Source organism: Tachyglossus aculeatus, chromosome 12, assembly GCF_015852505.1.
Source record: "Tachyglossus aculeatus isolate mTacAcu1 chromosome 12, mTacAcu1.pri, whole genome shotgun sequence".
Lineage (NCBI taxonomy): Eukaryota > Metazoa > Chordata > Mammalia > Monotremata > Tachyglossidae > Tachyglossus > Tachyglossus aculeatus.
In genome coordinates this window covers 43,079,409-43,101,990 of record NC_052077.1, presented here as the reverse complement: position 1 = coordinate 43,101,990, position 22,582 = coordinate 43,079,409, and the positions used below count along the sequence as shown (strand labels likewise).

At 52.1% G+C, this 22,582-nt stretch overlaps 1 protein-coding gene across 1 annotated transcript in view; it reads right to left on the bottom strand.

The window, feature by feature from the left end:
- Nucleotides 1-9,150: 9,150 nt before the first annotated feature.
- The window catches only part of TRAPPC11 (trafficking protein particle complex 11), an 87,797-nt gene continuing 74,365 nt past the window's right edge, over nt 9,151-22,582 (bottom strand). The window contains exons 27-30 of the mRNA XM_038755169.1: nt 19,004-19,095; nt 17,103-17,236; nt 11,360-11,530; nt 9,151-9,289 (exon numbers count right to left, since the gene is read on the bottom strand). Of these exons, the coding sequence (XP_038611097.1) occupies nt 9,245-9,289; nt 11,360-11,530; nt 17,103-17,236; nt 19,004-19,095 (442 nt within the window). The 3' untranslated portion in view covers nt 9,151-9,244. The remainder of the gene's footprint in view (nt 9,290-11,359; nt 11,531-17,102; nt 17,237-19,003; nt 19,096-22,582) is intronic.

Here is a 22,582-nt window from a genome sequence, read left to right as displayed (position 1 = left end):
TCACTTGTCTGCTTTGTGACCTTGGGCAAGTCACTTCACTTCTCTATGCCTCAGTTCCCTCGTCTGTAAAATGGGGATGAAGACTGTGAGCCCCACATGGGAGAAGCAGCGTGGTTCAGTGGAAAAAGCCCGGGCTTTGGAGTCCGAGGTCATGGGTTCAAATCCCAGCTCCGCCACTTGTCAGCTGTGTGACTTTGGGCAAGTCGCTTCACTTCTCTGGGCCTCAGTGACCTCATCTGGAAAATGGGGATGAAGACTGTGAGCCCCACGGGGGACAACCTGATCACCTTGTATTCCCCCCAGCTCTTAGAACAGTGCTTCGCACACAGTAAGCGCTTAACAAATGCCATCATTATTATTATTATTATTATTCTCTGGGCCTCAGTTACCTCCTCTGTAAAATGGGGACGAAGTCTGTGAGCCCCATGTGCGACAACCGGATTACCTTGTATCTACCCCAGTGCTTAGAACAGTGCTTGGCACATAGTAGGCGCTTAACAAATGCCATCATTATTTATTTATTTCATTTATTATTTATTCAATCTCTGTGCCTCAGTTCCCTCCTCTGTAAAATGGGGATTAAGACTGTGAGCCTCACGTGGGACAACCTGATCACCTTGTATTTCCCCAGCGCTTAGAACAGTGCTTGGCACATAGTAAACGCTTAACCAATCCCAACTCTACTAAGTGCTTGGGAACAGGGTTGGCACATAGTTAAGAGCTTAATCTATCCCATCACTACTTCCCAGCACTTGGGAAGTACCGTTCGGCAAGAAATAGGGAAAAGTGATGCCCATCAAGGGGAGCCCACTCATGGGATACCCCTGACACCTCCAGGGCCCCCCAGGACATGCCCAGGTCCCCCCAGGGCCCCCCTGACACCCCCAGAACACGCACAGTACACCCCCAGGGCCCCCCCGACACGCGCAGGGCCCCCCTGAAACCCCCAGAGTCCCCCAGGACACTCCCAGGGCTCCCCTGAAAAACTCCAGGACATCCCTGAAACCCCCAGGGCCCCCCTAGGACCCCCCAGACACTCCCAGGACCCCCTGACCCCCCCAGGACACTCCCAGGGCCTCCCTGACACCCCAAGGACCCCCCCTGACACCCCCAGGACACTCCCCCAGGGCCCCCCTGACACCCCCAGGACCCCCCTGACACCTCCAGGATCCCCTTGACACCCCCAGGACACCCTCAGTACCCCCTTGACACCCCCAGAACCCCCCTAGGACACTTCCATGGCCCCTCTGACACCCCCAGGACCCCCCTGACATCCCCAGGGCCCCCCAAAGACTCCCCTGACACACCCAAGACACCCCTAGGACACTCCCAGGGCCCCCCTAGGACCCCCCCCCCCCGGCCCCCCAAGGGCCCCCTGACACTCTCAGGACCCCCCTGACAACCGCAGGACACCCCTAGGACACTTCCACGTCCCCTCTGACACCCCCAGGACCCCCTGACACCCCCAGGGCCTCCCTAACACCCCCAGGGTCCCCTAGGACACTCCCAGGGACCCCCAGAAAAACCCCAGGACCCCCCTGACACCCCCAGGGCCCCCCCCAGGACCCTCCTGGCACCCCAGGACCCTCCTGACACTCCCAAGACACCCATAGGACACCCCCAGGGCCCCCCTGACACCCCCAGGACACCCCTAGGACACTCCCAGGGCCCCCTTGGAAAACGCCCAGACACCCCTGACACCCCCAGGACCCCCCTAGGACACTCCCAGGGCCCCCCTGACACCTCCAGGATCCCCTCGACACCCCCAGGGCTCCCCTGACACCTCCAGGACACCCCTAAGACGCTCCCACGCCCCCCCCCGACACCCCCAGGGCCCCCCTAACACCCCCAGGGCCCCCCTAGGACTCCCCTGACACCCCCAGAACACTCCCAGGGCACCCTGACACCCCCAAGACAGTCCTAGAGAGAAGCAGCGTGGCTCAGTGGAAGGAGCATGGGCTTTGGAGTCAGAGGTCATGGTTTCAAATCCCAACTCCGCCACTTTTCAGCTGTGTGACTTTGGGCAAGTCACTTAACTTCTCTGGGCCTCAGTGACCTCATCTGGAAAATGAGGATTAAGACTGTGAGCCCCACGTGGGACAACCTGATCACCTTGTATCCCCCTCAGCGCTTAGAGCAGTGCTTTGCACATAGTAAGTGCTTAATAAATGCCATCATCATCATCATCATCCTAGTACACTCCCAGGGCCCCCCTAGGGCCCCCCTGACTCCCCAAGGGCCCCTTTGACACTCTCAGGACCCCCCTGGCACCCCCTGACACCCCCAGGGCCTCCCTAACACCCCCAGGGCCCCCCTGAAACCCCCAGGACACCCCTGACACCCCCAGGACACCCCTGACAATCCCAGGACACCCACAGGACACCCCTAGGACACTCCCAGGACTTCCTTGAAACCCCCAGGACACCCCAGGGCCCCCCTGACACCCCCAGGACACCCCAGGGCCCCCCTGACACCCCCAGGACACCCCAGGACACTCCCAGGTCCCCCCTGACACCCTCAGGGACCCCCTGAAAACCCCAAGTCCCCCCAGGACACTCCCCAGAGCCCCCCTGAAAAACCCCAGGACACCCCTGAAACCCCCAGGGCCCCCCTAGGACCCCCCTGACACTCCCAGGGCCCCCCTGACACCCTTAGGGACCCCCTGAAAACCCCAAGGCCCCCCAGGACACTCCCCAGAGCCCCCCTGAAAAACCCCAGGACACCCCTGAAACCCCCAGGGCCCCCCCTAGGACCCCCCTGACACTCCCAGGGCCCCCCTGACACCCCCAGGACCCCCCTAGGACTCCTTTGACACCCCCAGGACATTCCTCAGACACTCCAAGGGCCCCCCCGACACCCTCAAGACACTCCTAGGGCCCTCCTAGGACCCCCTGACCCCCCCATACCCCCCTGACACTCTCAGGACCCCCCCAGGACCCCCCCAGGGCCCCCCTGACACCCCCAGGACACCGATAGGACACCCCCAGGGCCCCTTTGAAAAACCCCAGGACACCCCTGACACCCCCAGGGCCCCTGTAGGACCTCCCCTGACACCCCCAGGACACTCCCAGGGCCCTCCTGACACCCCCAGGACCCCCCTAGGACTCCCTTGACACCTCCAGGACACTCCTAGGACACTCCAAGGCCCCCCCCCCCCGACACCCTCAAGACACTCCTAGGGCCCTCCTAGGACCCCCTGACCCCCCCAGGCCCCCCTGACAATCTCAGGACCCCCCTGACACCCCCAGGACACCCATAGGACACTCCCAGGGCCCCTCTGACACCCCCAGGACACCCCTAGGACACCTCCAGGTCCTCCCCTGACACCCCCAGGACACCCCTAGGACACCCCCAGGACCTCCCTGACACCCCCAGGGACCCCAGGACCCCCTGACACCCCCAGGACCCCCCCAGGACCCCCCCGGCCGCCCCCCGCCCCCCCGAGGTGGCGCGCTGAGACCCACCGAGGCCCTGGATGGTGAATCCGTGGGGCGGGCGGAGGACCCTGCGGGCCCAGCCCCTGCGCACCGCCTCCAGGTGGGCCTCCGGGCCTTGCAGCAGCAGGACGCGCTGGTCCAGCCAGCCGAGGAAGAAGGTGTGGGCCACGCCGGCCGACAGCCACGGGGTCCACGGCAGCTGCGAGTTCAGCGCCTTGAAGTCGGCGAACACCTCGTAGCCCGAAGGCGGGGGGCGGCCCCCGGGACCCCCGAGCCCCCCGGGCCCCCCGGGCCCCCCGGGCCGGCCCAGGACCAGGGCCAGGCAGGGCGGCGCCAGCTGCAGGCACTTCTCCATGCTCCCCCCCTGCCCCGAGCGCTCCCCCGACTGCTCGGCCCCGGGGGAGGGGCCTCCTGGGGGGACCCCTCCCCTTTCTGCCCCCCCCCCCCCCCAGCCCCCCGGGAGGGGCCTGACAGTAAGAAAAAGAAGGATACTAATAATGATGCCACGTGGTGGGCGCTTACTACGTGCCAAGCACTGTTGGGAAACCCCCCCTCCATCAGGTCCTGGTGACCCTCTCCCTTTCTCTCCCCGGGGGAGGGGTCTAATAATAAGTTATAATAATGATGATGGCATTTGTTAGGCGCTTACTATGTGCCAAGCACTGTTGGGAAACCCCCCCTCCATCAGGTCCTGGTGACCCTCTCCCTTTCTCCCCCCGGGGAAGGGGCATAATAATAATAATAATAATGATGATGGCATTTGTTAGGCGCTTACTATGTGCCAAGCACTGTTGGGAACCCCCCCCTCCATCAGGTCCTGGTGACCCTCTCCCTTTCTCTCCCCTGGGGAGGGGCCTAATAATAATAATAATAATGATGATGGCATTGTTAGGCGCTTACTATGTGCCAAGCACTGTTGGGAAACCCCCCCTCCATCAGGTCCTGGTGACCCTCTCCCTTTCTCCCCCCGGGGGAGGGGCCTAATAATAACCATAATAATAATGATGATGATGGCATTTGTTAGGCGCTTACTATGTGCCAAGCACTGTTGGGAAACCCCCCCCCCCCCCCATCAGGTCCTGGTGACCCTCTCCCTTTCTCCCCCCGGGGGAGGGGCCTAATAATAATAATAATAATAATGATGGCATTGTTAGGCGCTTACTATGTGCCAAGAACTGTTGGGAACCCCCCCCCCCCACCTCCATCAGGTCCTGGTGACCCTCTCCCTTTCTGCCCCCGGGGGAGGGGTCTAATAATAATAATAATAATAATGATGATGGCATTTGTTAGGCGCTTACTATGTGCCAAGCACTGTTATGCACTCACATAGACTGTGAGCCCACTGTTGGGTAGGGACCGTCTCTATATCTTGCCAACTTGTACTTCCCAAGCGCTTAGTACAGTGCTCTGCACACAGTAAGCGCTCAATAAATATGATTGATTGATTGTTGGGAAACCCCCCCTCCATCAGGTCCTGGTGACTCTCTCCCTTTCTCCCCCCGGGGGAGGGCCTAATAATAATAATGATAATAATAATAATAATGGCATTTGTTAGGCACTTACTATGTGCCAATCACTGTTGGGAAACCCCCCCTCCATCAGGTCCTGGTGACCCTCTCCCTTTCTCCCCCCGGGGGAGGGGCCTAATAATAATAATAATAATAATAATAATGATGGCATTTGCTCATTATTCATTCAATCATATTTATTGAGCACTTACTGTGTGCAGAGCACTGTACTAAGCGCTTGGGAAGTACAAGTCGGTAACACATAGAGACGGTCCCTACCCAACAGCGGGCTCACAGTCTGGAAGACTGTTAGGCGCTTACTATGTGCCAAGCACTGTTGGGAAACCCCCCCTCCATCAGGTCCTGGTGACCCTCTCCCTTCGAGGAGTGGCCTACTAATGATAATTATTATTATTATTATTATTATTATGTGTACATATTTATTCTATTTATTTTATTTTGTTAACATGTTTTGTTTTGTTGTCTGTCTCCCCCTTCTAGCCTGTGAGCCCACTGGTGGGTAGGGACCGTCTCTATATGTTGCCAACTTGGACTTCCCAAGCGCTTAGTCCAGTGCTCTGCACACAGTAAGCGCTTAATAAATACGATTGAATGAATGAATGAAGCGCTTACTCCAGTGCTCTGCACACAGTAAGCGCTCAATAAATACGATTGAATGAATGATGGTCCTTGCAACCCCCGCCCCCCGCTTTCCCCCTGGGGGAGGGCCGAGGTGGGGGGCTTGGGGCTTTTGACTGGTGGCTAGTGGCTCCCCGGGGTCGGTGGCCATCACAGGTCCTTTCCCGCCGGGACAATAACAACAATAATGGCATTAATTAAGCGCTTACTATGTGCCAAGCACTGTTCTAAGCGCTGGGGAGGTTACGAGGTGATCAGGTTGTCCCCCGGGGGGCTCCCAGTCTTCATCCCCATTTTCCAGATGAGAGAACTGAGGCCCAGAGAAGTGAAGTGACTTGCCCGAAGTCACACAGCTGACAGTTGGCGGAGCCGGGATTTGAACCCATGACCTCTGACTCCCAAGCCCGGGCTCTTTCCACTGAGCCACGCTGCCGGGACCTCGTCTCCCCCCCAAGTTGAGCGCCCCAGGGGTAGCAACCACTTATATCCGTATCTGTAATTTATTTTATTTATATTAATAATCATTCATTCTTTCAATCGTATTTATTGAGCGCTTACTGTGTGCAGAGCACTGTACTAAGCGCTTGGGAAGTACAAGTTGGCAACATCTAGAGACGGCCCCTACCCAACAGCGGGCTCACAGTCTAGAAGGGGGAGACAGACAACAAAACAAAACAAGGAGACAGGTGAATAATAATTGCGAGCCCGTCTCTATATGTTGCCCACTTGTACTTCCCAAGCGCTTAGTACAGTGCTCTGCACACAGTAAGCGCTCAATAAATACAATTGAATGAATGGTAGCTTCTAGGCAGTGAGCCCATTGCTGGGTAGGGACCGTCTCTATATGTTGCCGACTTTTCTTCCCAAGCGCTTAGTACAGTGCTCTGCACACAGGAAGCTCTCAATCAATACGATTGAATGAATGAATGAATAGTATTTGTTCAGCGCTTACTATGTGCCAGGCACTGTCCTAAGCGCTGGGGTAGAGGCAAGCTATTCATTCATTCATTCGATCGTATTTATTGAGCGCTTACTGTGTGCAGAGCACTGCGCTAAGCGCTTGGGAAGTACAAGTTGTCGACATATAGAGACAGTCCCCACCCAACAGGTTGGACACAGCCCGTGTCCCCCATGGGGCTCACAGTCTCAATCCCCATTTTACAGACGAGGTAACTGAGGCCCAGAGAAGTGAAGTGACTTGCCCAATCAATCAATCAATCGTATTTATTGAGCGCTTACTGTGTGCAGAGCACTGTACTAAGCTCTTGGGAAGTACAAGTCGGCAACATCTAGAGACAGTCCCTACCCAACAGTGGGCTCACAGTCAATCAATCAATTGTATTTATTGAGTGCTTACTGTGTGCAAAGCACTGGACTAAGCGCTTAGGAAGTCCAAGCTTGCAACACACAGCGACGATCTCTACCCAACAGTGGGCTCACAGTCAATCAATCAATCAATCGTATTTATTGAGCGCTTACTGTGTGCAGAGCACTGGACTAAGCGCTTGGGAAGTCCACGTTGGCAACATATAGAGACGGTCCCTACCCAACAGCGGGCTCACAGTCTAGAAGGGGGAGACGGAGAGCAAAACATAGTAACAAAATCAAATAAATAGAATATGTACAAATACAGTAAATAAATAAATAAATTAAATAAAGGTCATCTGACTCCCAAGCCCAGGGGTCCTTCTCTTAGACCACTCTACTTCTGTAACCCCTCAAGTTGGCAACAGTTGGCAAGTACCCAACAGCGGGCTCACGGTCTAGAAAGGGGAGACAGAGAACAAAACATAGTCACAAAATAAAATAAATAGAATAAATATGTACAAATACAACAAATAAATAAATAAATAAATCAAATAAATAAAGGTCATCTGACTCCCAAGCCCAGGGGTCCTTCTTTTAGACCACTCTACTTCTGTAACCCCACACGTTGGCAACAGTTGGAAAGTTCCCAACAGCGGGCTCACAGTCTAGAAGGGGGAGACAGAGAACAAAACATAGTAACAAAATAAAATAAATAGAATAAATAGGTACAAATACAATAAATAAATTAAATAAATAAAGGTCATCTGACTCCCAAGCCCAGGGGTCCTTCTCTTAGACCACTCTACTTCTGTAACCCCACAAGTTGGCAACAGTTGGCAAGTACCCAACAGCGGGCTCACAGTCTAGAAGGCGGAGACAGAGAACAAAACATAGTAACAAAATAAAATAAATAGAATAAATAGGTACAAATACAATAAATTAATTAAATAAATAAAGGTCATCTGACTCCCAAGCCCAGGGGTCCTTCTCTTAGACCACTCTACTGCTGTAACCCCACAAGTTGGCAACAGTTGGCAAGTACCCAACAGCAGGCTCACAGTCTAGAAGGGGGAGACAGAGAACAAAACATAGTAACAAAATCAAATAAATAGAATAAATATGTACAAATACAATAAATAAATAAATTAATTAAATAAATAAAGGTCATCTGACTCCCAAGCCCAGGGGTCCTTCTCTTAGACCACTCTACTTCTGTAACCCCTCAAGTTGGCAACAGTTGGCAAGTACCCAACAGCGGGCTCACAGTCTAGAAGGGGGAGACAGAGAACAAAACATAGTAACAAAATCAAATAAATAGAATAAATATGTACAAATAAAATAAATAAATAAATTAAATAAATAAAGGTCATCTGACTTCCAAGCCCAGGGGTCCTTCTCTTAGACCACTCTACTTCTGTAACCCCATCTACATAATTCCTTAATTCCATAATTCCATAATCCATAAACCTCTAGAGATGCCTTGTTTTTTTCCTGACCGCACTGAACTCCAACAACTTAATGACACCGTTCCACTGCTGAAAACACCGTTTTTTTTCCCCCCTCAGTCTATTTGCTGGAACCTTCATCACAAACCCCAGAGGTTTGCTCAGACTCTTTAGGTGAATATTAAAAAAAAAAATCAAAAAAAGCCACCAGTCCCACGCCAGCCTCCCGCCCCCCTGTCCCCCAGAGAGCCTGGTGTCGGGGGAGGCCAGACTGGCTCACAGGAGGGATCAAGGCCACGGGATTCCCAGGGCTCAGTCGACCGAAAACCAGGCCCCACAGGCAGGCCGCTGCGTTCGAAATAAAAGAAAAAATCATTAGTTTGAAGTAATAAACTGTCCAGGAAACCCACGTGCAGCATTTTAATTTGTTAAGTGAAGGAAACAGGGAGGGCTTTCAGGGCACAGTTCTTATTTACATGATTTAGAAGGGTTTTTCAAACGGGTGAGACCGTGTCCCGACACAGCCGGGCGAGGGACCCAGGCTTCCGAGGTCGCAGAGCCGACATCCGTTGCCGCTGCTTGCTGACTCAGTCGCACGTCGCCCCGACATCTGTTCGGTCTGGGGGGCTCCGGGGAGCCCGCCGGCCGTCCACCGGTCCGGAACGGTCCCCGCCCCACCGGCCTCAGGAAACGGGGACCAGCCGGGACACTGGCGGGTGGCTAATTTTATTAGAGAAAAATCTACGTGGGGTGAGATTTCCTAGTCTTTTAAACGCGAGCCCCCTCCCTTTCTCCCTTGCCGGTCGAAAGCAGAGGGCTTCTCCCGCGGCAGTCCGGGCCTCGAAGGGACGAGCAGCCCGGCCCCGGTCGGCGACGACTCCGGAACGGACCTGGACACGGCCCGAGGTCACGCGGCGGCGATGGAGGCGTCGTCCCCCCGTCGGCCCTGCGGCTTTGGGAGGAGCAGGGAGTCAGATGGCGACTAGAGAACCGTTTATTTCCCCACCGCTCCACCTTTCCGTTCTCTCCTTCCTCCTCCTCGCCCCCGGGATCGTCCGCGCCTCAAAGGCAGGGATCGCGTCTTCTGTTTCCGTGGCACCGCCCAATGCTCTGCTCCCCGACGGAGCAACGCGGAAGCACCCAAGTCCCAGGAAGTGCCCAGTACACACTGCTGTCTCTGACTGATGGATGGATTTAATAAGCAGGGTGGCCTAGTGGAAAGAGCACGGGCCTGGGACACAGAGGGATCTCCGTTCTAACCCCGGCTCCGCCACTTTGACAGATGCTGGGTGATCCTGGGCTGGTCACTGAGCTTCTCTGGGCCTCAGTTCCCTCATCTGTCGAACGGGGATTAAGACTGTGAGCCCCATGTGGGACGCGGACTGTGCCCTACCTGATTATCTTCTATCTACCCCAGTGCTTAGTTAGTACAGGGCCTGGCCAGGTTTTACTGGAAGCCTGTGAGCCCGCTGTTGGGTAGGGACCGTCTCTATATGTTGCCGACTTGTACTTCCCAAGTGCTTAGTCCAGTGCTCTGCACACAGGAAGCACTCAATAAATACGATTGAATGAATGAATGCTAGCTGCTGCCCTGAACACTTGGGAGTGTGCACTGGAAGCAAAACGCACAAGCTCCCTGTCTGTGGGGGGCCGCCACTCTCACGGGGATGTTCCTCCCAATAGAAGGGGAGGTTCCCCGGCCTCCCTCCCTCCCTGCTTACGGGGGTACCGGCAACCCTGGGAGTCCTGGCCAGGAGTTTGGGGCGGGATGGGGGCGGGGGGATGGAGTGCAGAAGAGAAAGGGGGAGAAGGGGAAGGGGAGGAGGGGAAGGGAAGAAGACAAAGGGGGAGAAGGGGAAGGGGAGAAGGGGAAGGGAAGAAGACAAAGGGGAAGGAGAAAGGGGAAAGGGTGAAGGGAAAGGGAGAGGGGAGAAAGGAAAGGGGAAGGGGAGAAAGGAAAAGGGAAGGGGAGAAGGGAAAGAGGGGGGCAGATGGGAAAGGGGATGGGGAGAAGGGAAAGGGGAAGGAGAAACAGGAAGATGGAAGGTGAAAAGGGAAGGGGAAGGAGAAAGGGGAAGGGGAGAAGGGAAAGGGGGAGGGGAGAAGGGAAAGTGGGAGGGCAGAAGAAAAAGGGGAAGGGGGGAAGGGGAAGGGGGAAGGAGAAAGGGGAAGGGGAGAGGGGAAAGGGGAAGGAGGAAGGGGAGAAGGGAAAGGGGAAGGGGAGAGGGGATGGGGGAGGGGAGAGGGGATGGGGGAGGGGAGAGGGGAAAGGGAGAGGGGAGAAAGGAAAGGGGAAGGGGAGAGGGGATGGGGGAGGGGAGAAAGGAAAGGGGAAGGGGAGAGGGAAAAGGGAGAGGGGAGAGGGGAAAGGGGAAGGGAAGAAAGGAGAGGGGAAGGGGAGAAGGGAAAGGGGGAGGGGAGAGGGGAAAGGGGGAAGGGAGAAAGGAAAGGAGAAGGGAAGAAGGGAAAGAGGGAAGGCAGAAGGGAAGGGGGAAGGGGAGAAGGGAAAGAGGAAGGGCAGAAAGGAAAGGGGAAGGGAAGAAGGGAAAGGGGAGCAGGGGAAGGGGAGAAGGGGAGAAGTGGAAGAGGGGGGGAGAAGACGAAAAGGAAAAGGGGAAGGGGAGAAGGGGAAAGGGAGAAGGGGAAGGGGGAGGGGAGAAGATAAAGGGGGAGGGCAGAACAGAGTGGCTTGATGGAAAGAGCCCGGGCTCGGGAGTCAGAGGTCATGGGTTCAAATCCCGGCTCCACCAATTGTCAGCTGTGTGACTTTGGGCAAGTCACTTCACTTCTCTGGGGCTCAGTTCCCTCATCTGGAAAACGGGGATGAAGACTGGGAGCCCCCCCACGGGACAACCCGATCACCTTGTATCCCCCCCAGCGCTTAGAACAGTGCTTGGCACATAGCAAGCGCTTAACAAATACCATCATTATTCTTATTATTAGAAGGGGGAGGGGGCGGGGGGAAGGGAAAGGGGGAGGGCAGAAGAAGGTGGGAGGGGGCCGGGTTCGGGGCGGCACGGACCTTGATGAAGACGAAGGTGGGGATGAGGCGCCTGAGCAGCTGGTGGGGGAAGGCGGCGGGGCAGCGGGGCAGGCTGACGCGCAGGGCCGGCAGCTCCTGGTAGCCGGCCGTCAGCGGGTAGAAGTTGTAGAGCATTTCCTGCGCCGTGCCGGGGAGGATGCGCAGCCGGATCTGCGGCAGGGAAGGCGGCAGGGCGGGCGTCGTGAGCACCCGCCGTGACAGCCGGCCCCCACCCCCGAGACCCGTACCCCCCCTACTCCCGCTCCGCCCTGCATCTGGGGTCAGCCGGTCGACCTCGGAGCGAGAGCCGTGGGGCCGGCTGCACCCCAGATAATAATAATAATGCTGGCATACAGTGCTAAGCGCTTAGTACAATGCTCTGCACACAGTAAGCGCTCGATAAATACGACTGATGATTTATTAAGCGCTTACTATGTGCAAAGCGCTGTTCTAAGCGCTGGGAAGGATACAAGGTGATCGGGTTGTCCCACGGGGGGCTCCCCGTCTTCATCCCCATTTTCCAGATGAGGGAACTGAGGCACGGAGAAGTGAAGTGACTTGCCCGAAGTCACCCAGCCGACAAGTGGCAGAGCCGGGATTTGAACCCATGACCTCGGACTCCAAAGCCCGGGCTCTTCCCACTGGGCCACGCTGCTTCTACAGATGAAAGGGAAGCAGCGGGGCCTAGTGATGATGATGATGGCATTTATTAAGCGCTTACTATGTGCAAAGCGCTGTTCTAAGCGCTGAGGAGGTTACAAGGTGATCAGGTTGTCCCACGGGGGGCTCACAGTCTTAATCCCCATTTTACAGATGAGGGAACTGAGGCACAGAGAAGTGAAGTGACGTGGATAGCTCACCTCCTCCCCGGGCCTCGTTCTCGCCCGTCCCGCCGTCGACCCCCGGCCCACATCGTCACCCCGGCCCGGAATGCCCCCAATCCCTCCGCACATCCACCAAGCTCGCTCTCTTCCTCCCTTCAAAGCCCTCCTGAGAGCTCACCTCCTCCAGGAGGCCTTCCCACACTCAGCCCCCTTTTTCTTCTCCTCCTCCCCACCCCCCCCGCCCTAATAATAATAATGTTGGTGTTTGTTAAGCGCTTACTATGTGCAAAGCACTGCTCTAAGCGCTGGGGGAGGAATACAAAGTGATCAGGTTGTCCCACGTGGGGCTCACAGTCTTCATCCCCATTTTACAGATGAGGGAAGTGAGGCTCAGAGAATCAATCGTATTTATTGAGCGCTTACTGCATGCAGAGCACTGTACTAAGCGCTTGGGAAGTACAAATTGCCAACATCTAGAGACAGTCCCTACCCAACAGTGGGCTCACAGTCTAGAAGGGGGAGACAGAGAACAAAACCAAACATATTAACAAAATAAAATAAATAGAGAAGTGAAGTGACTTGCCCAAGGTCACACAGCAGACATGTGGCGGAGCCAGGATTCGAACCCATGACCTCTGACTCCAAAGCCCATGCTCTTTCCACTGAGCCACGCTGCTTCTCTCCTTCCCCTCCCCACAGCACTTGTATTTATATTTGTACAGATTTATTACTCTATTTTACTTGTACATATTTACTATTTATTTTGTTAATGATGCGTATCAAGCTTTAATTCTATTCGTTCTGACGATTTTGACGCCCGTCTCCATGTTTTGTTTTGTTGTCTGTCTCCCCCTTCTAGACTGTGAGCCCGCTGTTGGGTAAGGACCGTCTCTATCTGCTGCCGACTTGTACTTCCCAAGCGCTTAGTACAGTGAGAGAGCCCAGGCTTTGGAGTAAGAGGTCATGGGTTCAAATCCCGCCACCGCCACTTAGCTGTGTGACTTTGGTCAAGTCACTTCACTTCTCTGGGCCTCAGCTCCCTCATCTGGAAAATGGGGATAAAGACTGTGAGCCCCCCTGTGGGACAACCTGATCACCTTGTAACCTCCCCAGCGCTTAGAACAGTGCTTTGCACATAGTAAGCGCTTAATAAATGCTATCATTATTACTACACAGTAAGCGCTCAACGAACACGACTGAATGAATGAATGATAGCGGGTCTGGGTTCTAATCCCGGCTCCGCCACTTGTCTGCTGTGTGTGATTTTAGGCAAGTCACTTCACTTCCCTGGGCCTCAGTTCCCTCATCTGTAAAATGGGGATGAAGACTGTGAGCCCACTGTTGGGTAGGGAGTGTCTCTATATGTTGCCAACTTGTACTTCCCAAGCGCTTAGTACAGTGCTCTGCACACAGTAAGCGCTCAATAAATACGATTGATTGATTGATTAACAGGGATTAAGACTATGGGCCCCACGTGGGACAACGACTTTGTCCAACCTGATTAGCTTGTATTTCATTCATTCATTCAGTCATTCAATCGTATTTACTGAGCGCTTACTGTGTGCAGAGCACTGTACTAAGCGCTTGGGAAGTACAAGTTGTATTTACCCCAGGGCTTAGGACAGTGCTTGACCCATAGGAAGCATGGAGCAGCGTGGCTCAGTGGAAAGAGCCCGGGCTTGGGAGCCAGAGGCCATGGGTTCTAATCCCACCTCCGCCACTTGTCAGCTGGGTGACTTTGGGCAAGTCATTTCACTTCTCTGGGCCTCAGTTCCCTCATCAGGAAAATGGGGATGAAGACTGGGAGCCCCATGTGGGAACAAACTGATTCACTCATTCATTCAATCGTATTTACTTAGCGCTGACTGTGTGCAGAGCACTGTATTAAGCGCTTGGGAAGTACAAGGTGGCAACATATAGAGATGGTCCCTACCCAACAACGGGCTCACAGTCTAGAAGACTGATCACCTCGACTCCCCCTCCCAGTGCTTCAAACAGTGCTTGGCACATAGTAAGCGCTTAAAAAATGTCATCACCGTTATTATTATTATTATTCTCTGTGCCTCAGTTCCCCCATCTGTAAAATGGGGATGAAGACTGTGAGCCCCACGTGGGACAACCTGATTACACAGCGCTTGGCACATAGTAAGCGCTTCACAAACATCACCATTATTATAATTATTATTATTCTCTGTGCCTCAGTTCCCTCATCTGTAAAATGGGGATGAAGACTGTGAGCCCCACATGGGACAACCTGATTACACAGTGTTTGGCACATCGTAAGTGCTTAACAAATGTTATCATTATAATTACTATTATTCTCTGTGCCTCAGTTCCCTCATCTGTAAAATGGGGATGAAGACTGTGAGCCCCACGTGGGACAACCTGATTACACAGTGCTTGGCACATAGTAAGCACTTAACAAATGTCATCATTATTATAATTATTATTATTATTCTCTGTGCCTCGGTTCCCTCATCTGTAAAATGGGGATGAAGACTGTGAGCCCCACGTGGGACAACCTGATTACACAGTGCTTGGCACATAGTAAGCACTTAACAAATGTCATCATTATTATAATTATTATTATTATTCTCTGTGCCTCGGTTCCCTCATCTGTAAAATGGGGATGAAGACTGTGAGCCCCACGTGGGACAACCTGATTACACAGTGCTTGGCACATAGTAAGCGCTTCACAAATGTCACCATTATTATAATTACTATTATTCTCTGTGCCTCAGTTCCCTCATCTGTAAAATGGGGATGACGACTGTGAGCCCCACGTGGGACAACCTGATTACACAGTGCTTGGCACATAGTAAGCGCTTAACAAATGTCATCGTTATTATAATTATTATTATTCTCTGTGCCCCAGTTCCCTCATCTGTAAAACGGGGATGAAGACTGTGAGCCCCATGTGGGACACCCTGATTACACAGTGCTTGGCACATAGTAAGTGCTTAACAAATGTCATCGTTATTATAATTATTATTATTCTCTGTGCCTCAGTTCCCTCATCTGTAAAATGGGGATGACGACTGTGAGCCCCACGTGGGACCTGATTACACAGTGCTTGGCACATAGTAAGCGCTTAACAAATGTCATCGTTATTATAATTATTATTATTCTCTGTGCCCCAGTTCCCTCATCTGTAAAATGGGGATGAAGACTGTGAGCCCCATGTGGGACACCCTGATTACACAGTGCTTGGCACATAGTAAGTGCTTAACAAATGTCATCGTTATTATAATTATTATTATTCTCTGTGCCTCAGTTCCCTCATCTGTAAAATGGGGATGACGACTGTGAGCCCCACGTGGGACCTGATTACACAGTGCTTGGCACATAGTAAGCGCTTAACAAATGTCATCGTTATTATAATTATTATTATTCTCTGTGCCCCAGTTCCCTCATCTGTAAAATGGGGATGAAGACTGTGAGCCCCATGTGGGACACCCTGATTACACAGTGCTTGGCACATAGTAAGTGCTTAACAAATGTCATCGTTATTATAATTATTATTATTCTCTGTGCCTCAGTTCCCTCATCTGTAAAATGGGGATGACGACTGTGAGCCCCACGTGGGACCTGATTACACAGTGCTTAGCACACAGTAAGCGCTTCACAAACGTCATCATTATTATAATTACTATCATTCTCTGTGCCTCAGTTCCCTCATCTGTGATGAGAAGCAGCGTGGCTCAGTGGAAAGAGCCCGGACTTTGGAGTCAGGGGTCATGGGTTCAAATCCCGGCTCCGCCACTTGTCAGCTGTGTGACTTTGGGCAAGTCACTTCACTTCTCATCTTACCTCCTTCCCTTCCCCACAGCACCTGTATATATGTATATATGTTTGTACATATTTATTACTCTATTTATTTATTTATTTATTTTACTTGTCCATATCTATTCTATTTATTTTATTTTGTTAGTATGTTTGGTTTTGTACTCTGTCTCCCCCTTTTAGACTGTGAGCCCACTGTTGGGTAGGGACTGTCTCTAGATGTTGCCAACTTGGACTTCCCAAGCGCTTAGTACAGTGCTCTGCACACAGTAAGCGCTCAATAAATACGAATGATTGATTGAATCTCTGTGCCTCAGTGACCTCACCTGTAAAATGGGGATGAGGACTGTGATCTCCTTGTAACCTCCCCCTAGCACTAGTAAGCGCTTAATAAATGCCATTATTATTATTAATAATAATAATTAATTATTATTAGAGAAGCAGCGTGGCTCAGAGGAGAAGAGCCCGGGCTTTGGAGTCAGAGGTCATGGGCTCAAACCCCGGCTCCGCCAATTGTCAGCTGTGTGACTTTGGGCAAGTCACTTCACTTCTCTCAGTTCCCTCATCTGTAAAATGGGGATTGAGACGTGGGACAACCTGATCACCTTGTAACCTCCCCAGCGCTTAGAACAGTGCTTTGCACATAGTAAGCGCTTTGCAAAGCACTAATAATGATAATGGCATTTATTCATAGTAAGCGCTTAATAAATGCCATTATCATTCTTATTATTATTATTATTATTATTAAAACGGGGATGAAGACTGTGAGTCCCACGTGGGACAACCTGCTTACCTTGCGTCTACCCCAGCGCTTAGGACGGTGCTTGCCACATAGTAAGCGCTTAACAAATACCAACATTATTATTAACAAATAGAACGGTGCTTGCCGCATAGTAAGCGCTTAACAAATACCAACATTGTTATTATTAACAAATACCACAATTATCGTTATTATTATTACTATTAGCAGCGTGAACAAGGAGAGAGGACCATGGCTGGGGGGGAGGCTCGGCACCCCGGCCGCCAGCAGACCACCGCGTGTCCGAACTTCCCGGGCTTCCCGGCTTCCCGGGGGGCCGAGCGCGCACCCCCCGGAGAGGAGGGGAGGCTCGGGGAGGGGAGAGGCCAAACAGTACCTGCTTCAGGCCCGAGAACATGAAGGCGTCGCTCGGCTCCACGGAGATTTCCACGTCCTGGACCAGGCTGGTCTGGTTGCGCAGGTGATACTTCACCGGAAAGGACTCCCGCACCCGCCCGAAAGGAGGAAGATCTGGATGGAGGGGGAGAGGAGGACCACGGTCACTTGTACGTATCTATTCTATTTATTTTATTTGGTTAATATGTTCGGTTTTGTTGCCCGTCTCCCCCTTCTAGACTGTGAGCCCGCTGTTGGGTAGGGACCGCCTCTAGATGTTGCCAACTTGGACTTCCCAAGCGCTTGGTCCGTGCCCGGCACACAGTAAGCGCTCAATAAAGACGATTGATTGATTGATGTTGCCAACTTGGACTTCCCAAGCGCTTGGTCCGGTGCTCTGCACACAGTAAGCGCTCAATAAAGACGATTGATTGATTGATGTTGCCAACTTGGACTTCCCAAGCGCTTGGTCCGGTGCTCTGCACACAGTAAGCGCTCAATAAAGACGACTGATTGATTGATGTTGCCAACTTGGACTTCCCAAGCGCTTGGTCCGGTGCTCTGCACACAGTAGGCGCTCAATAAATACGATTGATTGACTGATGTTGCCAACTTGGACTTCCCAAGTGCTTAGTCCGGCGCTCTGCTCACAGTAAGCGCTCAATAAAGATGACTGAATGAATGAACGAATGAAACAAAGGGCCCTTCCAAATGGCAGGGCAGGGGAAGAGGAGGGAAAAGAGACTGGGGGGAGAGAGAAACGGAGATACTGAAGTGAGCCCGTTTTATTTGTACGTATTTATTCTATTTATTTTATTTTGTTAATATGTTTTGTTTTGTCGTCTGTCTCCCCTTTCTAGACTGTGAGCCCGCTGTTGGGTAGGGACCGTCTCTAGATGTTGCCAACTTGGACTTCCCAAGCGCTTAGTCCAGTGCTCTGCACACAGTAAGCGCTCAATAAATATGATTGAATGAATGAATGAAAGTCACTTCACTTCTTTGGGACTTCCCAAGTGCTTAGTACAGTGCACTGCACACAGTAAGTGCTCAATAAATACGATTGACTGATTCTTTGGGCCTCAGTTACCTCACCTGTAAAATGGGAATTAAGACTCTATTACTCTATTTACTTATTTTATGTGTACAAATTTATTCTATTTATTCTATTTTGTTAATATGTTTTGTTTTGTCATCTGTCTCCCCCTTGTAGACTGTGAGCCTGCTGTTGGGTAGGGACCGTCTCTAGATGTTGCCAACTTGGACTTCCCAAACGCTTGAGTCCAGTGCTCTGCACACAGTAAGCGCCCAATAAATACGATTGATTGATTTATGTTGCCAACTTGGACTTCCCAAGTGCTAAGTCCAGTGCTCTGCACCCAGTAAGCGCTCAATAAATATGATTGAATGAATGAATGAATGAATGAAACAAAGGGCCCTTCCAAATGGCAGGGCAGGGGAAGAGGAGGGAAAAGAGGCTTGGGGGAGAGAGAAACGGAGATACTGAAGTGAGCCCGTTTTATTTGTATGTATTTATTCTATTTTGTTAATACGCTTTGCTTTGTCGTCTGTCTCCCCCTTCTAGACTGTGAGCCCACTGTTGGGTAGGGACCGTCTCTAGATGTTGCCAACTTGGACTTCCCAAGCGCTTGAGTCCAGTGCTCTGCACACAGTAAGCGCTCAATAAATACGATTGATTGACTGATGTTGCCAACTTGGACTTCCCAAGCGCTTAGTCCAGTGCTCGGCACCCAGTAAGCACTCAATAAAGACGACTGAATGAATGAACGAATGAAACAAAGGGCCCTTCCAAATGGCAGGGCAGGGGAAGAGGAGGGAAAAGAGGCTGGGGAGAGCGAAACGGAGCCACGGGGCTGCCGGCCCGCCGCCCTGCCCGCCGCTTACCTGCGTTCACGTGGAGGGGGATGCTCTCCACGATCACGTGGGGCAGAGTGATGGCCGTGCTGACCACGGGGACCCTCTCCAAGGCCGAGCTCCTGGCGGAGACAGGAGGAGACGGTTAGCCAAGAAGCCGCGGGGCTCGGCGGGAGCGGCCCGGATTTGGGAGTCGGAGGCCGTGGGTCCCAATCCCGGCTCCACCGGCACTTTGGGCGAGTCACTTCACTTCTCCGGGCCTCGTCGGGAAAACGGGGATTAGGACCAAGCGCTTAGTCCGGTGCTCTGCACACAGTAAGCGCTCAATAAAAACGATTGAATGAATGACCGTGAGCCCACCTGGGACAACCTGATTAGCCTGTACCTACCCCAGGGCTTTTATTTATTTATTTTACTTGTCCATATCTATTCTATTTTATTTTGTTAGTATGTTTGGTTTTGTTCTCTGTCTCCCCCTTTTAGACTGTGAGCCCACTGTTGGGCTCTAGATGTTGCCAACTTGGACTTCCCAAGCGCTTACTAAATAAAATAAATACATAATTGGCATTTGTTGAGCACTTAGTATGTGCAAAGCACTGTTCTAAGCGCTGGGGAGGATACAGGGTGATCAGGTTGTCCCACGTGGGGCTCACAGTCTTCATTCCCATTTTACAGATGAGGGAACTGAAGCCCAGAGAAGTTAAGTGACTTGCCCAAGATCACACAGCTGACATGTTGCTACAGTGCTCTGCACACAGTAAGTGCTCAGTAAATACGACTGATTGATCGATTGATTGATTGATTTGACCAGTGCTCGGCACAGAGTAAGCGCTTAACGAATACCATCATTATCGTGAAGCAGCGAAGCTCAGTGGAAAAGAGCCCAGGCTGGTGAGTCGGAGGACGTGTGTTCTCAATCCGGGCTCCGCCACCTGTCTGCTGTGTGACCTTGGGCAAGTCGCTTCACTTCTCTGGGCCTCAGTTCCCTCATCTGGAAAATGGGGATTAAGACTGGGGGACAGCCTTTCACTCATTCATTCATTCAGTCGTATTTACTGTGAACGCTTACTGTGTGCAGAGCACTGTACTAAGCGCTTGGGAAGTCCAAGTCGGTAACATCTAGAGACGGTCCCTACCCGACAGTGGGCTCACAGTCGAGAAGTCTAGTCTGCACACAGTAAGCGCTCAATAAATACGATTGATTGATAGAAGGGGGAGACAGATGACAAAACAAGACACGTAAAACCTATCACCTGGTCAGCTTGTATCTATCCCAGCATTTAGAACAGTGCTTGGCACATAATAAGTGCTTAGCAAATACCGTAATTATCATTATTACTATTAGTGCGGGCTCATAATAATAATTATGGTATCTGTTAAGTGCTTACTTTGAGCCAAGCACCATACTAAGCGTTGTGGTGGATACAAGCAAATCAGGGCGGACATCAATCAATCAATCATATTTATTGAGCGCTTACTGAGTGCAGAGCACTGTACTAAGCGCTTGGGAAGTCCAAGTTGGCAACATCTAGAGACTGTCCCTACCCGACAACGGGCTCACAGTCTAGAAGAGGGAGACAGACGACAAAACAAGACACGTAAAACCTATCACCTGGTCAGCTTGTATCTACCTCAGCGCTTAGAACAGTGCTTGGCACGTAGTAAGTGCTTAGCAAATACCGTAATTATCATTATTACTATTAGTGAGGGCTCATAATAATAATTATGGTATCTGTTAAGTGCTTACCTTGAGCCAAGCACCGTACTAAGCGCTGTGGTGGATACAAGCAAATCAGGTCGGACATCAATCAGTCAATCAATCAATCGTATTTATTGAGCGCTTACTGTGTGCAGAGCGCTGTACTAAGCGCTTGGGAAGTCCAAGTTGGCAACATCTAGAGACGGTCCCTACCCAACAGTGGGCGTTCCTGTCCCACTTCCATCCCCATTTTACAGATGAGGGAACTGAGGCCCAGAGAAGTGACGTGACTCGCCCAAAGTCACCCAGCTGACAAGAGGCGGGGCCGGGATTAGAACCCGCGACCTGTGACTACCAAGCCGGGGCTCTTCCCACTGAGCCAGGCTGCTTCTCGAAGTGGCCCGTCCACCGTCCGGGCGACGGACGCGGGTTCTGCCGGAGAGCCGGCTCCTCCCCGGGCTCCGGATCCCAGCCAGGAATTTTTCGCTCACGGAGAGGAGGCTTGCAACGTTCCTCCTCCGGTTTCTGGGAGAAGCGGCTGCGGGCCCGGATGCCTCAGATCCCGCCAGGTGGGCCGGCGTTTAGGGGGCCGGTCGGAGGAGGGACAACGGGAGCCCACCGTTGGGTAGGGACCGTCTCTAGATGTTGCCGACTTGTAGCCCAGTGCTCTGCACACAGTAAGCGCTCAATAAATACGACTGAATGAATGAGATGTGGGTGTCAGTCACTGAGTTGCCGTGCGGAATAATAATAATAATGATGGTATTTGTTAATAATAATGGCATTTATTAAGCGCTTACTATGTGCAAAGTATATATGTGTACATGTTTGTACATATTACTTTATTTATTTATTTTACTTGTACATATCTATTCTATTTATTCTATTTTGTTAGTACGTTTGGTTTTGTTCTCTGTCCCCCCTTTTAGACTGTGAGCCCGCTGTTGGGTAGGGACCGTCTCTAGATGTTGCCAACTTGGACTTCCCAAGCGCTTAGTACAGTGCTCTGCACATAGTAAGCGCTCAATAAATACGATTGATGATGATGATGATGCAAAGCACTGTTCTAAGCGCTGGGGAGGTTCCAAGGTGATCAGGTTGTCCCCCGGGGGGCTCCCAGTCTTCATCCCCATTTTCCAGGTGAGGGAACTGAGGCCCAGAGAAGTGACGTGACTCGCCCAAAGTCACCCAGCTGACAGCTGGTCCCCCTCTCCGTCCCGCCCATCTTACCTCCTTCCCTTCCCCACAGCACCTGTATATATGTTTGTACAGATTTATTACTCTATTTATTTATTTATTTTACTTGGACATATCTATTCTATTTATTTTATTTTGTTAGTACGTTTGGTTTCGTCTCCCCCTTTTAGACTGTGAGCCCACTGTTGGGTAGGGACTGTCTCTATATGTTGCCAATCTGTACTTCCCAAGCGCTTAGTCCAGTGCTCTGCACACAGTAAGCGCTCAATAAATACGACTGATGATGATGACAGGTGGTGGAGCCGGGATTTGAACCCCTGACCTCTGACTCCGAAGCGCTGGCCCTTTCCACTGAGCCACGCTGCTTCTCTCTGTTAATCGATCGTATTTATTGAGCGCTTCCTGTGTGCAGAGCACCGGACTAAGCGCTTGGGAAGTCCAAGTCGGCAACATATAGAGACGGTCCCGACCCAACAGTGGGCTCACGGTCTAAAAGGGCTTACTAAGGGCAATGATTGATGACGATGACAGGTGGCGGAGCCGGGATTTGAACCCCTGACCTCTGACTCCGAAGCGCGGGCCCTTTCCACTGCGCCACGCTGCTTCTCTCTGTTAATCAATCGTATTTATTGAGCGCTTCCTGTGTGCAGAGCACCGGACTAAGCGCTTGGGAAGTCCAAGTCGGCAACATATAGAGACGGTCCCGACCCAAC